Source organism: Nyctereutes procyonoides, unplaced genomic scaffold, assembly GCF_905146905.1.
Source record: "Nyctereutes procyonoides isolate TBG_1078 unplaced genomic scaffold, NYPRO_anot_genome, whole genome shotgun sequence".
NCBI classification, from domain to species: domain Eukaryota; kingdom Metazoa; phylum Chordata; class Mammalia; order Carnivora; family Canidae; genus Nyctereutes; species Nyctereutes procyonoides.
The window spans coordinates 13,171,465-13,188,507 of NW_026575051.1; the positions used below are offsets into that span (position 1 = coordinate 13,171,465).

The 17,043-nt window shown below is 37.1% G+C and overlaps 1 protein-coding gene across 7 annotated transcripts in view; it reads right to left on the bottom strand.

The window, feature by feature from the left end:
* Positions 1-386: 386 nt before the first annotated feature.
* Positions 387-17,043, bottom strand: part of SUPT3H (SPT3 homolog, SAGA and STAGA complex component) — a 529,439-nt gene continuing 512,782 nt past the window's right edge. For all 7 annotated transcript variants that reach the window (XM_055329937.1, XM_055329935.1, XM_055329936.1 and 4 more), the window contains one exon: positions 387-527. In XM_055329937.1, the coding sequence (XP_055185912.1) occupies positions 486-527 (42 nt within the window). In that variant the 3' untranslated portion in view covers positions 387-485. The remainder of the gene's footprint in view (positions 528-17,043) is intronic.

A 17,043-nucleotide genomic window follows, 5' to 3' on the forward strand; every position in this document is an offset into this window, starting at 1 on the left:
ATATGTAATCAGCAGATGTTGAAGTTGGTGGGATACTGCAAGGGGAAAACTGACTGTCCTTTTCATTTTATTTCCTTTGTCCCAAACCTGAATTACAAAATGCATCAAATAAAACATAGACTAAACACTGGGGGGAGGGGTGGGGAGGTAGGGAGGGAAAGACACTGCTGTTAAGATATGTGAGCTGAGGGCAGTAAATTCATTCCAAATTAAAATTTCAAAATTGTGTGATCTGCATTCTTGTCCACCTACACACTACCCCAAACATCCTGCCATTAATTAGCTAAAACGGCCCAGTCAGTAAACAAGAGCAAGCATTCAGGGGGCTGGAAAGGAGCTGGAGTCAGCCAGTTGATAGTCACAACAAACCAACCCACTCCTGAGGATGCAGAGAAGGTAAACTTGTATTTTATTTTGTCCAAAGAGGGGAACAGAAATCACCTTAATATAACATTGCCTTTCCTGTTGTTACAGTCACAGTCCCATCAGCAGGCCAGAAAAGCCATCCCATTCCTGCGGTAGGCACTCTGTCAAAGAAAAAGAAATCTGCAATGAATTATCACATCAAGTCAAACCAGGAAAGGAGGCAAAAAAGCAAGCAGAGCTTTCTTCCTGTTTTGTAGACTTGGCTGCCTACAGTCTACTAGGGTGTTCGGTCAGGACATTTCTAGTGGCTGGGATATAGCCACCACTCTATTAGAAAGTCAGTGTGGTTAACAAGTGGTTAGTAATTCTATTTTGGGGGAGTGGGAGATATGCAAAATAAGATATCCCATTTTGTTAATTGATTGGGTTTGCTTAGGTCAAAGACATGTTGTGTGGAATCTGTTTGTCCTTTATAAACATGTGTTCTCTATTGGATATGCTCAAGAATCACTTCTAATTAACTATCTTAATAGTCTATAAATTACTGACTCGTTAGAGCCTTCCCAGGCCTAATTTATAGTCTCCGTGAAAAGCTTGGAAACAGACACCAACAGAGGCCTTTCCTTCCCGTGAAAATATGGTGATCTCTAAGGAGTTCTATACACTACTGACGTTACAGAAAACTCGAATCTTACATAATTTTCAATACATACACATGTGCATATAGATGTAAGTCTGAATATTCATAGTGGAATAAAATATTCCATAAAAGAAAGTGGGAAAACAGATACTAATGGCAATCATATAATATATTACAGTAAATCAAGCAAAACTGCATGATTTTTTCTTTCTGCAAGATATATTCTAGAGCTCAGAACTGAAGAGTTGGACTACACAGAGGCTCTTGTGACTTGTTTTGAGTATCATAATGAAACCTAGAGTGAAGTAGAACTAAAATACAGGACTTAGGAAGAAAATTACCCTTTTCACCACATTTTGCATTATTTGAACTAGGACTAGTCATACTCAGAGGATTCATAACCCTCAATTAGATAGATTTTTTTTCTATAATTTGTTTTCAGAAAAACAGAAAAATGACAAAAGCTCATATCAAGGATTTTTCCCCCCTTAGGCTAATAAATTTGATGCTAGAATTTATATATTTCTGGTCTAATACATTTATTTTCAACAGCCATGTTATGGAAAATACAGAATAAGTCTTTATGAGCAAGATAATGCTATGGAGGGGCTGAAGAGTTTAAATCTAAAAATGGTTAGATTACATGTATAATTACACCCAAGAAGAGAAAAGTGAAACCAAAAGAAAGACTTCTACCAACATGAGGTGAAACAAAATGGTTTTCGGCACAACTTTGTATTAATCATAAAATTCAATTAATTTCAGAACCTTTCCTCCAAATATTCTGAGCTTACTCAGGATTTACTACGATTGTCAGACTTTGGGATGTGGGCTGAAATTTCATAGATTGGTTATATAGCTCAGCAGCTCACTCCAAATCAGCATGTCAAGGATGAGAGAACAGTGGCACATTCCACCTTTCATTCCTCAGAGCCCTCTCTAGGAGCTCACCCCTTACCATCAGACTTTTTGTGCCACTGGACACTTGGATTGAGGCAAACATTCTCACAAAGACCAGAAAAATCCAGCTTTACCTCCTAAGAGCGTGTACTGGAAAACTGTTAAATGAGTTCCTCAGAGAGCCACAAATAACTTGCAGGAATGGATAGAGTGTCTTCCCACAACCACAGGCAGGGGAGCCTCAGGCCTTGAAACAGCCCCTACTACCACAGTTGCCTTAAAGAGGCTTATGCCAAAGTAATACTTTTCAGGTTCTTGACCTTGATGTTTGAAATTTTACAACCACAGCGACAACCTTTAACATAACATAATATTTAAAGCATGGGGATGGTTTACATGGAGATAAATGGACCTGGGAGTAAAGCTGGATTCCTCGTAAAGGTAAACGGTTGAAGTGAGTCTTGTTTGAAAAAGAAATTTTGGCTCAGGAGAAGACTGAGACTTGGCTGAGCACACCTGAGAAATTACCAAGTTTCATTTGTCCAGGGTGAGAAATATGAAATAGTTCTTCCTAGTATTGAAAAGGTTACTTTTCAAAGATCAATTCACTATCACAATCTATCACTATTGTTTGAGAATGACTAAAAAACTAGAGACATTTAGTAACAGAGACTTCGAGTAGCCAAGTTTGATGAGAAAGCCAAGAGTTTAGAGCTGCCCCAGATTTCTGGAAGAAGTTCTTCATACTCCAGTTCTAAAATAGAGAAGGGACAAACAAGCATGTATGATTAGTGATGAGCCATTTTGCCAAACCAATCCCCTAGGGTCCTCCGTCCTGAGTCATAGCTTTTTCCTTTTGATGTACAAAGGATGTATATTGTCTGTGGAGGGTGATTATGGGAACATCCCAAATTTGGCATTCTTTGCAGAGTAAGCAACTTTAAAGGAAGATGGATGAGGACAACTCATCTTTGTGTCAACTGTGAATTTCTGTTTGTGTTGTGAATGCTAAAACTAAATTTAAACACTGTTTGGTGTGAGGGCCTTCTAGAGGCCACATTCTCCTGAAACCCTTTGTTTCCTACTTACTCTACTGTTAGATCCTATGAATGATTCCCTGCTTCTAGATCTTTATAGATATTCCTACTTAGTAAAACGAAGGCCTTGATTGGAAACAGCTGGGACCACCTCCCTCCTATGAAAAAGTATAAATTAATCAATAACACAGCAGACTTCAACCTGACAAACCAGCTTCTACATGCTATATACCAAATTAAACTTAATTTAATAAGGCTCTGTTCTCAACTACTAGTTGCTCCTATATGAATCTGCTGAAACCCTTACACATACTAGCACCTCTAGTTACCAGGAAAGATAGTTTTTTTTTTTTTTTAAAAAGACCAATTGTAGTTCATAGGCTTTTTGTTTTACTTAAATTGAGGAGCAAGCCAGCTCCCAATTTTTGACATTCATATATTCATTCAGCTCCATATTATGGCCTACTACCAGAATCTCAATTTAACTGGATGAACTGACATATATTCTGTCTACGGCACTAGGAACTGATGAGTAGAAATTAATTTATAAGTTTTCACCTTTGAAATATGATTTTTTTCTTATCTGCATATAGACAAGTTAGAGAAAAAATTAAAAACCTAAACTGGTTTATTTCTTCTTTTTTATGGGCCATCAGAATTTGTACATTTTATTAGTTATTTTTTTTAAAATGTTTTTCAAGATTTTTATTTATTCACGAGAAACACAGAAAGAGAGGCAGAGACACAGGCAGAGGGAGAAGCAGGCTCCTCGAAGGGAGCCTGATGTGGTACTTGATCCCTGGACCTCGGAATCATACCCTGAGCTGAAGGCGGAAGCTCAACTGCTGAGCCACTCAGGCATCCCAGAGATTGTATGCTTTAAGGAATATAAATATAAATTAATATTAAAAGGCAAAAGGCTAGTATTTGTTTAAATCAAAGATAAATATGCTGCAAAACATAACATGTAGCTCCTAGTCGAATATAACTGTATATCTGTTCTTTGTACCATTACTTAATTCATAAGGCTTGAAGTATAGATAAAACTACCCCTTCCACCGGTTTGGATTTCTACCTTACTCTCCACTACTAGCTTTCCTGATTTTTTTCCACTTTCTTAAACTTCAAACGAAATAAAAAAAAATTTCACTGTAGGGGCTGACATCAGTAAGATGGCTGGCTAGGAGGTCCCAAAGCTTGTCTTTCTATAAAAACAATGAATAAACAACTATAAACAGACAAAGCAGCTCTGGGAAAACTCTAGACTACAACAAAGAAGCAGCAAAACCCCTGCAGGGCTCAAATACTGAGCATAGCTGTACAGAAAAGTATAAGAAGCATTTTACTGACATCACTCCATCTCCCAGTTCAGAGAAGCTCAGTGCAAAGAGGAACCCCTTCGGAGGGATTATACCTGATGGGAAAAGGAGAGCAGGAGAACTCTAGTAATGCTCATTACTGCCATGGACAGTTGTAGGCTTTGCTACCGAGCACTCCCATAGTCTGTACCAACGCTTAACCCAGCTAAAGGAGCTGCCTCAAGTCCCACTGCTATGTCTCCTCAGCAGGAGCTGGAGCCACTGCTGTGGTGAGACCTGTCCCCCGGGGTCTCAGCTGATGCTGTGCCCCACTCTCTGATATTGGGCCATCATAGCACCTTGCCATCTGAAAATGGAAGAGCTGGTGCTTTGTGCCCTGCCTTCAGGGTTCTAAGTCATAGCTTTGATCAATCTTCACTGGGGCTGAGTTGCTGCTATTCTGTGGCTGATCCCTGGGGTCCTAGGCTGTGGATCTGACCTGTCATCACTACCTTGTGATGATGGTGTTGCTACTCTCTGTCCCACACTCTGGATCCAAAGTTATGGCACTCACTTGCCATTAACAGGATGTCATGCTACAGCTGTGTCATACCCCTTGTGTCTGGAGTCACAGCTTTGGCCTGGCATCATGGAGGCCAAGCTGCTGCTGCTCTGTCAGGGCTTTGGCCCATCATCCACAGGGTATGCTGTTGTACCCTTTGTCCTGGGCCTAAGCCACTGCTGTATGCCCCCATCCTGGGGTCCAAATCACTATGGCGATCCTCAGAGACTCAGACCCTGGTTCCTTGGGAGACCTATACATGCATGCATATCAGACATTTGGACTGCTGTCATGACAAGTGGACCTGTGCCCCAGGACCCTGGCTTCACTGCTGTACTGGGTGCCAGTTCACCAGGCCTGGTACCAAGAGGCATTCCCCTCAGATAAAACTCCCTCCCACAGGAAGAAAGGAGAACAGAAAGACTCCAGTAGTCTTTCACCTAGAACCCCAACAGACCCTGCTACTTACAAAACCTCTGCAGTCACGGTCAAAAAGAACCCCACAGTCTTTGGCAATGTTGACCTCACCTGATGTAGGTGTGTTCTCTCTAGAATAAGAGTCACAGCACCCTACTCAGTCAGAACCCTCACAGTCACTTTCTGTTAAAATCTTTCCTCATCAAAGTCAGTCTGAAAGGTTGAAAGAGGTGATTCTTCTCTCAAATGAGCAAATATCAATGCAAAGCCACAAGAAATGTAAAACAAGGAAACATGATGCTGCCAAAGGTGCTTGATAATTTTCAAGATATCTCCAAAGAAATGGAAATCTGTGAGTTACCTGAAAAAGATTTCAAAACAATTATTTTAAGGAAGTACAGTGAGATTCAAGTACAGTGAGAACACAAACAACAAAATTAACTTTAAAAAATTATGCTGAGTGAAGTAAGTCAATCGGAGAAGGACAAACATATGTTGTCATTCATTTGGGGAATATAAATAATAGTGAAAGGGAATATAAGGGAAGGGAGAAGAAATGTGTGGAAAATATGAGAAAGGGAGAAAGAACATAAAGACTCCTAACTCTGGGAAACGAACTAGGGGTGGTGGAAGGGGAGGAGGGCGGGGGGTGGGGGTGAATGGGTGACGGGCACTGAGGGGGGCACTTGACGGGATGAGCACTGGGTGTTATTCTGTATGTTGGTAAATTGAACACCAATAAAAATAAATTTATTATAAAAAAATAATGCAACAATAATGAGAAGTTCAACGAAGAAAAGTCATAAAAACATTTTGGAGCTGAAGTATGCAATCAATGAAATGAAAAATGCAACAGAGAGCTTCAATAAGAGTCTCAGTCAAGCGGAAGAAAGATCTGTGAGCCTGAAGACAGATCTCTTGATACTATCCAGTGGGAGCAAGAGAAAGAAATAAAAATGAAAAAAAGTAAAGAAAGCCTGTGTGTGAATTATGGGACACCACTAAATGAAACAATATTCATGTTATGGGAGTCCTAGAAAGAGGAGAGAGAGAGAGAAAGGGTCAGAAAACATAAAGAAATAATGACTGATAACTTTCAAAATCTTGAGAGATGGCCATCCAGATATATGAAATTCAAAGATCCCCAGAAAGATTTGATTTAAAGAGATCTTCACTGAGACAATATAATCAAACTCTTGAATATAAAAAAATAAAGGGAATATAAGGAGACCCTGAAAAGGCTATCAGCAGATCTCTCAGAAGAAATCCTTCAGATCAGGAGACAGTGGGATAATATACTCAAAGTGGTCAAAGAAATTAAAATGCTGTTCAAGAACACTTTACTCTGGAAAGTAGTTCCTGGGTAGTGATAAAGACTTTTCCAGACAAATAAAAGCTAAGGGAATTTATCACCACTAGACCTGCTTTTCAAGAAATGCTAAATGGAGTTCTTTAAGATGAAACAAAAGGATGCTAATTAGTAACATGAAAGCATCAAAGTATTAATTCACTGATATAGGTAAAGATATAGACAAATTCAAAATAATCTAATACTGCAATGGTGGTATACAAATCAGCAGACTAGTATATAAGTTAAAAGACAAAAGAGTTAAAAATAACTATAGCTACAATATTTTGTTAATGGATATACAATATGAAAAAATGTAAACTGTGACATCAACATACAGTTGGGGGACAAGTAAATGTGTAGAATTTTTTCATGCAATGGAAGTTGTTTTAAACTTAAAACAGACTGTTACAAGATGTACTTTGAAAGCCTCATGGTAATCACAAAGAAAAATCTATAAAATATGCAAATGATGAAGAAAAAGAATCAAAGCATACCATTACCAAAAAAAAAAGTAATCAATTTTCAAAGAAAGACAGTAAGAGAGGAAGGAAGGAACAAAGAAACTATAAAACAATCAGAAAACATTTAAATGGCAATAGTAAGTCCTTACCTATCAATAATTACTTTAAATGTAAATGGTTTAAATTTTCCTATCAAAAGATATAGTGCACTTGACAAGATTAAAAAAGGAAAGACCCAACTATATGGTACTTACAAAAAACTTTTAAGCTTTAAAGACACTCATGAGCTTAAAGTGAAAGAAATGCAAATGGAAAGGAAGAGAAAACAGGGGTAGCTATTCTTATATCAGAAAAAAAAAAAGAACTTTAGGTCAAAAGTTGCAACAAGGGATAAAAATGGTCATTATATAATGATGAAGGGGTCAATTTATCAAGAGGGTATAATAATCATAAATACATATGCACTTAATATCAGAGCACCTAAATATATTAAAGGATTATTAACAGATCTGTAAGCAAGAACACATTGATGCAAAAATAGTAGGGGATGGACCTCAATACCTCACTTTCTAAAATGGATAGATTATCAGATTTAATATCAATAAGGAAATAGTGGACTTGACATACTTTATTTATTATTTATTTATTTATTTATTTATTTATTTATTGACATAGACTTTAGATCAAATGGACCAAACAGACATATATAGAACAGTCCATCCAACAGCAGAATACAAAGTATTCTCAAGTACACAAAGTACACATAGAACATTCTCCAGGACAGATCATATGTTACATTATAATTTTTATTTATTTATGATAGGCACACAGAGAGAGAGAGAGAGAGAGAGAGAGAGAGAGGCAGAGACATAGGCAGAGGGAGAAGCAGGCTCCATGCACCGGGAGCCTGATGTGGGATTCGATCCTGGGTCTCCAGGATCACGCCCTGGGCCAAAGGCAGGCGCCAAACTGCTGCACCACCCAGGGATCCCCATATGTTACATTATAAAGCCAGGCTTAAAAACTTAAGAAGATTGAAATTTTATCAGCACAATGGTATGAAACCAGAAATCAGTAACAAAAGGAAATCTGGAAAATTTACAAATATGTAGAAATAAAACACACTTCCAAACAATCAATGGGTCAAAGAGGAAATCAAAAGGGAAATTAAAAAAAAATCTTGAGACAAGCCAAACAGGAAACCTAACATGCCAAAACGTATGAGATGCAACAAAAGCAGTCCTGATAGAGAAGTTCATAGCAATAAATGTCTGCATTAAGAAAAAAAGAAAGATTTAAAATAAACAACCTAATCTTTACCTCTGGGAATGAGAAGAACAAATTAAGACCAAAGTTAGCAGAAGGAAGGAAATAATAAAAATGACAGTAGAAATAAATGAATAGGAAGACAGTAGATAAGACCAACAACTGAGAGGTGGTTTCCAAAAAGATGAAGAAAATTGACAAACCTTAGCTAGACTAAAAAAAAAAAAAAAAAAAAAAAAAAAAGAGAGAGATGACTCAAATAAAAAAAATAGAGATAAAAGAAGAGACATTACAACATAGATCACAAAAATTGGATCATCAGAGACCATATGAACAAGAATATGCAAACGAATTAAATAACTTAGAACACAAGGATAAATTCCTAGAACCTGCTACTTACCAAGACTGAATGATGAATGGAAAATCTGAACAGACCAATAATGAGCAAAGAGAATGAATCAGTAACACAAAATCTTCCAACAAATAAAATCCCAGGACCAGAAAGCTTCACTCATGAATTCTGTCAAAGCTTAAAGAAGAATTAATACCAATCCTTCTCAAACTCCCAAAAATAGAAGAGCAGGAAGCACTTTAAAACTCACTTTCCAAGGCAAGCATTTTGATACCAAAGCCAAGAAAGGACACTACAAGAAAAGAAAATTACAGTCTAAGACTTTGGTCAAAATTCTGACATGGGTTTTTCCCCACACCAACAAGCACATCTTGGATACCAGTTCAGTGTCCTACAATTCAACTTAATTCTGACATATCTACCTGGAGAGAGCATCAAATCCCACAGGTTAAGGACTCAGTCCTACAAAACTGCTGCCTCCCAGCCCCCTCACAGTGTAGATGCCAACTGCAAGTCCAGTTTACCACCTGTGCTCCTGACTGACCAGCTGTAGACTGGAGGTTTCAATGATCCCCTCCTTGGGTTTAATTTGTTAGAATGGCTCACAGAACTCAGAGGAACATTGTACTTATAAGACTGCTGGTTTATTACAAAAGTATACAATTCAGGAACAATCAGATGAAAGAGATGCATAGGGTGAGGTACAAGGTTAGGGCATGGAGCTGCCATGCCCTCTCTGAATGTGTGTCATTCACCCTGAATCTCCATGTGTTCACCAACATGGAAGTTCTCTGAATTTCATATTTTTGTTTTTGTATTTTTGTGAACTTTCTTATATAAAGAAGACTGATTAAATTTATGACTACTGGTGACTGAACTCTATCACCAGCCCCTTTTCTCTCCCTGAAGGTTGGGGGCTAGGATGGAAAGTTCCAAACCCTCTAATCACATGACTGGCTCCACTGGCAACCAGCCTCCATCCTTAGGTGCACTCTAGAAGTCACCTCATTGATATAACAAGAGACACCTTTACAGTCCATGAGAAATTCCAAGGCTTTTGGAGTTCTGTTCCAGAAACAGGGATGAAGATCAAACATATATTTCTTATTACAAAAAACAATATCACACAAGCCATGTCCCTGTTGAACATAGATGCAAAAGCCCTCAACAAACTACTAGCAAATTAAATTCAGTAGCACACTAGAAGGATTAAGTGAAGTTTATCTCTGGGGTTCAAAGATGATTAAACACACACAAATCAATAAACATGATACACTACATTAAAAGAATGAAAGGTAAAAACCTTATGATCATTTCAATAGATGCAGAAAAAGCATTGACCAAAGTCAACATCCTTTCATGATAAAAACTCTCAACAAATTAGGTATACTAGGAATGTACCTAAACATATTAAAGGCCATATAGAACAAACCCAAAGCTAACATCATGCTTAATGGTGAAAAGTTAAAAGTCTTTCCTCTAAGATCAGGAACAAGGTAGTAGTGGAAGTCCTAGACACAAAAATTAATCAAGAAAAAGATAAAAGGCATCCAAATCAGAGACGAAAAAGTAAAATTATATCTATTTGCAGATGACATAATCTTTACATAGAAAGTCTTAAAGAGGGCAGCCTGGGTGGCTCAGCAGTTTAGCGCCGCCTTCGGCCAAGGGTGTGATCCTAGAGACCTGGGATCGAGTCTCATGTCAGGCTCCCTGCATGGAGCCTGATTCTCCCTCTGCCTGTGTCCGTGCCTCTCTCTCTCTGTGTGTCTCTCATGAATAAATAAATAAAATATTTAAGAAAAAAAAAGAGAAAGCCTTAAAGATGCCAGCAAAAACTTTTAGAACTATAAATTAATTCATTAATGCAGGATACAAAAATCAATATACAAAAATCAGTGGTGTTTCTGTACACAAACCATGGATTATCTCAAAGAGAAATTAAGAAAGTAACCCTATTTACAAAAGGATCAAACACAATAAAGTCATTGGGAAAAAATTGGCCAAGGAAATGAAAGATTGCTGGTAAAAAAAAAATTGAAGAAGTCACAAATAAATGGAAAGATATCCTGTACTTGTGGACTGGGAGAATTAATATTGTTAAAATGTCTATACTACCCAAAGCAATCTACAGATTCAATTCTATCAAAATTCCAATGGTATTTTTTTTTTACAGAAATAGAAAACATAAACCTAAAGCTCATAGGGAACCACAAAAGACCCTGAATAGCCAAAGCAATCTTGAGACAGAAGAAAAAAACTATGTTTCACATTTTCTGACTTCAGACTATGTTACAAAGCTATAGTGATTTGAATAGTATGGTGCTGGCATAAAAACAGACACACAGATCCTGGAACAGAATACAGAGCCCAGAAATAAACCTACATGTATATGGTCAATTAATTTTTGACAAAGGAGCCAGGAATGGACTAGGGGAAAGGACAGTCTTTCCAATAAATGGACAGCCATATGCAAAAGAATAAAACTAGACCCATATTTTACACCATATACGAAATCAGAAACAAAGATCAACTCAAAATGGATTAAAAAATTGAATGTAAGACCTGAAATTGTAAAGCTCCTAGAAGTAAACACAGAGAGTAATCTTCTTGACACTGGTCTTGGAAATGATTTCTTGAATAAGATGCCAGAAGCAAAGGCAACAAAAACTAAACAAGTAGACTACATCAAAAGAAAGAGCTTCTGCATAGCAAAGGAAACAATAAATCATAAAGGCCACCTACAGAATGGGTGAAAATATTTGCAAATCATATATCTGATTAGGAGTTAATACCCCAAATATAAAAGAACTCAAATAATTTGATAGCAAAAAAGCAAGTAATTCAATCTAAAATGCGCAAATGACCTGAACAGACATTTTTTCAAGGAAAACATACAAATGTCCAAGGGGTATATGAAAAGGTACCTAACATCATTAATCATCAGAAAAACGCAAATCAAAGCCACAATGAGACATCCCCTCACACCTGTTAGGATGGCTATTAACTAAAAAGATAAGATGTTGGTCAGGATGTGGAGAAAAGGGAACCCTGATACACTGTTGGTTGGAATGTAAATTGCTACAGTCATAGAAAACAGTATGGTGGTTGTTCAAAATATTAAAAATAGAATTACCATATGACTCAGCAATCCCACTTCTGGGTATATACAGTAAAGGAAATGAAATCAGTATCTTAAAGAGATATCTGCACTTCTATGTTCACTGCATCATTCTTCACAATTAGCTATGATATGGAAATAACCTAAATATTCTCTGATGATGAATGGATAAAGAATATATGGTATACATTTACAACAGAATATTACTTAGTCATAAAATAGAAGGAAATCCTACCAAGTCTGACAATATGGGTGAACCAGAAGGCATTATGCTCAGTGAAATAAGCCAGGCAGAAAAAGACAAATACCACATAGTATCACTAAAAGCTGATTTCATAGAAACAGAACAGAATGGTGGTTGTCAGGGGCTGTAGGAGGAGGGAAATAGAGAAATGTAGGTCAAAGGGTATAAACTTTCAAGTATAGAGGAATAAGGTTTGAGGACCTAATGCGGCTCTGTTTGTAAGATGGTATTGTACACTTGAAAGCTGCTGAGAGTAGATTGTAAGCACTGTCACCACACACACACACACACACACACACACACACACACACACGAATTAACTACATGAGATGATAGGTGTGCTAATTACTGTATCTTGACCTTAGTAATCACTCCATAATGTGTATGTATATCAAATTACCATGTTGTGCACTTTAAATCTATATGGTTATGTTTGTTAATTATTCCTCAATAAAAGAAAAAAAGAAAAAAAAAGAATTTCATTGTAGTGGGTCCCAAATTCACTCACCTATACCTCATTTCTCAAAGGCCTAGAATAGAAGATTTTGGTTCCATTGCTTGAATTCCTATAAATTTGCATAGTTTGATTTTAGCAAATCTTTATCGAGTTCTTACTTTATGTCAGCCACTATGTGCTTGGTAGTATGATAGAGAGATAAGTAACACAGTCCTGGCTCTCACTAAGCTTCTAATTTATTTGTTTATTTTTTTAAGCTTCTAATTTAAAGTTAAAGGTTTAACTATCAAGGAAAATGCATTAAGAGGCCATTCTCAAGGATGAGGAGGAGGAACAAAACAAGGCAGCTCTTTTGTTTATATTTTTTGCATTTTATTCCAGTTTTATTTCAAATAACATTTAAAAGGACTTGAGTTTTATATATTTCTTAAAGCAGGGAGGGGCAAAGATTTAAAAATGCTAAGATCATGGTTAATAGTTTATGAAGCACTTTCATGGCCAAATCTAATTTAGCCTTACTACATCTTGTAAAAAAAAAAAAAAAAGAAAAGAAAAGAAAAGAAAAAAGGTCTTATTATTCCCCCTTTTAAAGTGACATGACTATTGAGTGATAAATTTAGGATTTCAAACTCAGGGCCTATACACTTTTCATTATGCCATATGCCATGTCTTATAGTAAGCAAAAGAAAACAAAATCCTTGAAATCTGGCATAATTTATTCTACCAAGATTACTAAAAGAGGTACATATTTTTCTAGTCCTAAAAACACTTGCTCAACATTAGGTAAAGAATAAATTAAAATTTTAATTCTAATTTAAACTACAGCAGACTGGTACAATACTTCAGAGGGCAGAGGTGGGACCTGAATCTAAATCATCTTCAGTTTGAAGGCATTCTCAACTAGTCCTTATTTTCCAAACCAATTTTAAAAATAGTGTATAGTAACCAACAAAAATAGAAATAAGAAAACAAAACAAAACAACAACACTGTATGCCCAAATCACCTGAGAAACTTAAAAAAAATAACAGATACTCCAGCTCTCCTTTAAGTCAACTGCTCTGAGTGGAGTTTAGGCTTTAGAATGCTTGAAAAGCAATCCAAGTGGTTTGGATGGACAGTGAGGGCTAAAAATGGAGGTAGAGTGGATGAGTATACCATTAATAAACTCCCAAAATGGTTTTGTCAATAAATGGCTCTTTTTCAGAATCTGTCATGATTATACAGTAAATAATGTTTCTTAATGGAAATCCTAATATTGGCATTTAATTTAATATAGGAGAAATACATACTAAGGTTATCAGACCATGCCTTTTACCCAGACAGCAGATGGGATACCTATATCTCTTGTTTCTCACTTAAAGGTCATTATTTTTCTATCTTCCTAGATGCTGGGATGCCACTGTGGAGAAGCACACACAGTCTTTCAGACTGCCACACCATGTTTAATTCCATAATGAAAATGTAGTGTGGAAAACCCACTAAACCAAGCTGAACAAAACCCTTTGCTTATATCTAGAATCAAAGAACAACACAATTTTGGGATGGGAAAGTATCTTGTGAACTTCTCTCTTCGAACTCCCAGTTTAACAGATGAAAGAAACTAATGCTGAGAGAGAGAGAGAGAGAGAGAGAGAGAGAACCCCCTCCCCCCCCCCCATCACTGGTCAGCCCAGGATTCCTGACTCAGTCCAGGGCTCTTTATGGATGGTTCTCATTCTGCCCAAAGCTATGTGTTTAGTTTCTCAGACCCTGATGGGGAAAACAGATGTGGGCAAATTGTTTTTCCGGATTAAGAGCCCTTGGGAGCAAAATGAAAGTGAAGGGACTAAATTGTGTGTGTGTGTGGGGGGGGCTTAATGATGTCTAAAACAGTACAGCTGAGTAGTTAGAACAAGGCAGGCCATTATGAGCTCTTTGTTCTACTTCTGGCTCTTCTGCTATATGATTAGCTCTTCCTTGGAGAAGCACTTAATTTCCCTAAGTGCCCCAAATAATAATTTCGATAAATGGATGAAATATCAAAATAAGTAGGATGAACATGGCTGGAAGGTTCTATGGCAAAGGTATTTTTGCACCTTTGGAACTTTCAGGGGGTGACATACCATGTGTTCCCACAGAAGTTTTACTAAGGCTGTGCTCAGTTTCTGATTTAAGGCTGAGCAAATAATGTGGCCTGCCTGGATCTGTTTGGAGTTGGCCAATTTGAGTTACCTCCAGTAGTAAAAAAAGATTTGGAGCATATATTCGCCCTTTCCCAAGCTCCTCCTAACTCCCATTTGACTAAGTATGGGACACTCTTTGCATTTTAGTTGATTTGTAGACCCCAGGGGCTGCCCTGGTGGTTTCCCAAGTGTTCTCCTGCACACTACAGGGAGGAAGAGGGTACAGAGGGCAGGGGTCCTACAGCTACCAGCTTGGCTTTATTGGTGGGCAAAGGTGCAGGGGGTGGGGGTGGGGGCAGGGAGTGGAGCAAACCAGGAGCAACAGGCTTTCATTTGTTCTTACTAAGTTAACCTAAGTGTTTGATTTATTAAAATAGTCAGTTGAGTTGGATGGGAAAATAGGTACTTCTCAGATTGCTAAATTAGTCCTCTTTTTTGCCCCACCCTACTTCCAAGTTTTACCAGTAAAAACCAGCTACGCTTCTATCTGGCCTTTTTCTGCCTCTCTTCTGGCAGCAACATTGGTGAATATATCAAGTTGTCTCAAATTCCACTGCCCCCAGATGCCCAAAGTCAGCCCTGCCCTCTATGGGGTCTCTGGATTCAAGCCGTCCTCCAACCCTCCATCTGCCTTAGGTGGTGACTGTGCCCAAGAGACATGCTGTTTTGTTTTAATGCTACAAATCTTTGAAGCTCTGGAACTTCATATCAAAGCAAGTAATAGTTTTTTAAAAGATAAAATATGCCCTCTTTTCTTGCTGCCCTTATGTCTGCGTGTGGGCAAGAGATTTAATTACAATGAAGAAAACTGAATGGTGGTCTAAGATTCTTAAAATCAAAGTGGTAACCATGGCTGAATTTCATTAGCAAACATAAATACAAATAGGCACATCTTGTTTGTACCAATGCCATGTGACTTTTCCCCTTTTGATAATTTCATTCTAACTGATATTTCAGAGAATCTAAATTGAACCATATGATGTATAGCACTGTAACATGCAGAGCTCTTCATTAAGCATTTTCCTTTTTTGTATACTTCCCAATGTTATAAATATCCTGTGAAAATCATGGGGGCAGTTTGTCAGACAGCAGAGCCTTGATTTAAGAACAGTGGAGGGAGCCCTGCCCTTTAAATAAGAGGTCTTGTTTGGCTGGCAGAATGGGAAAAAAGATATAGCATTAACTCTCATTCTATTCCAAGTAACTGGGAGCCTATAAATCTTGAGGAACTTGTCATTTTATGCATGGTTTTTTCTAAATGTGTGTCATAGTCTTCTTATTACCAAGTTATTTCAGCATTCTGAACACAAACATCTCTAAATTAAAATTTAGTTATTAAAAATTATGATTTCTGTCTAAGTAATCCCAATCAAGTTATATGAGAAATGTGTTAATTTAATTTTTGTTGTTGTTGAGCAAAAGAATTAAGTGGCTGATACATATCACATTGTATTTTAGAAAAAATGTTTTTTGTGAATGTTATTTTCAGCAATTTTACAAGAGACTAAAAGTATACCATTTCTACATATAAATTATTCTTTCTGTGATATTGTGTGTATTTAAATACATCTATGGTTAAAAATAATTTGTTGCCAATGATAAGTTCTTCTTTAGCTACTTTATATTGCAAATAGTCAAAACACAGATGTCTGAAATTATTTCAAGTCACAAACATACGTAAGTATATATGTAAACATTGTCACATTGGCAGGGGTTAGTAACCAAAATCTCCCATTTTGGAGGAGCTCAGGTCTAACAACACTTAATTCTCATTTCTCTTGATTAACTCAGCATCTGGAAAGCAGGGAACTTGCTATTTTATATATCTCTATATGGCTAGGGCATAACCCAATGAATGGCCAGTAAGTAGGGGCTCATCTATTGAATGAATGCATTTAACTAGAAAATAGCTTAGTTTCCTCTAGACAACAATGAGTAATGCTAACATGTGTTCACCATCAGAGCAGGGGCTAGGATATGCTTGGCTCCTAAAAATTAGGCTTAAACCACACACTTATCATTTCACAAGATAACCATCAGTAGCAGTTGTTAAGAAAAAAAAATTAGTGACCTTAATAATTCAACCATAAGCCATACTGCAAAGTAAATGGTTACTCTGATAATAGTTCTCAGTTCCCACGGGAGCATTTCTGGGCTTCTCATTACTGTTATCTGCCAGGAGTAAAACATTTTGCACTGGTGAAGCCAACTACCTTGTTTGCCAGAAAAAGAGAATCCAAGTTATCTAAAACAATACTGCTAAATTGTTTTGTTGTGTCTAAACATTTTAAGCCCAAATATTCTGTTACTGAAAATTAATAGTAAGTTTATAGTAAATAGTACAAAATAATTTCTTTTTTACAATCTTGGTCGTGTGGCAAAGTTTACTTAATTGCATTTTCCAAGTC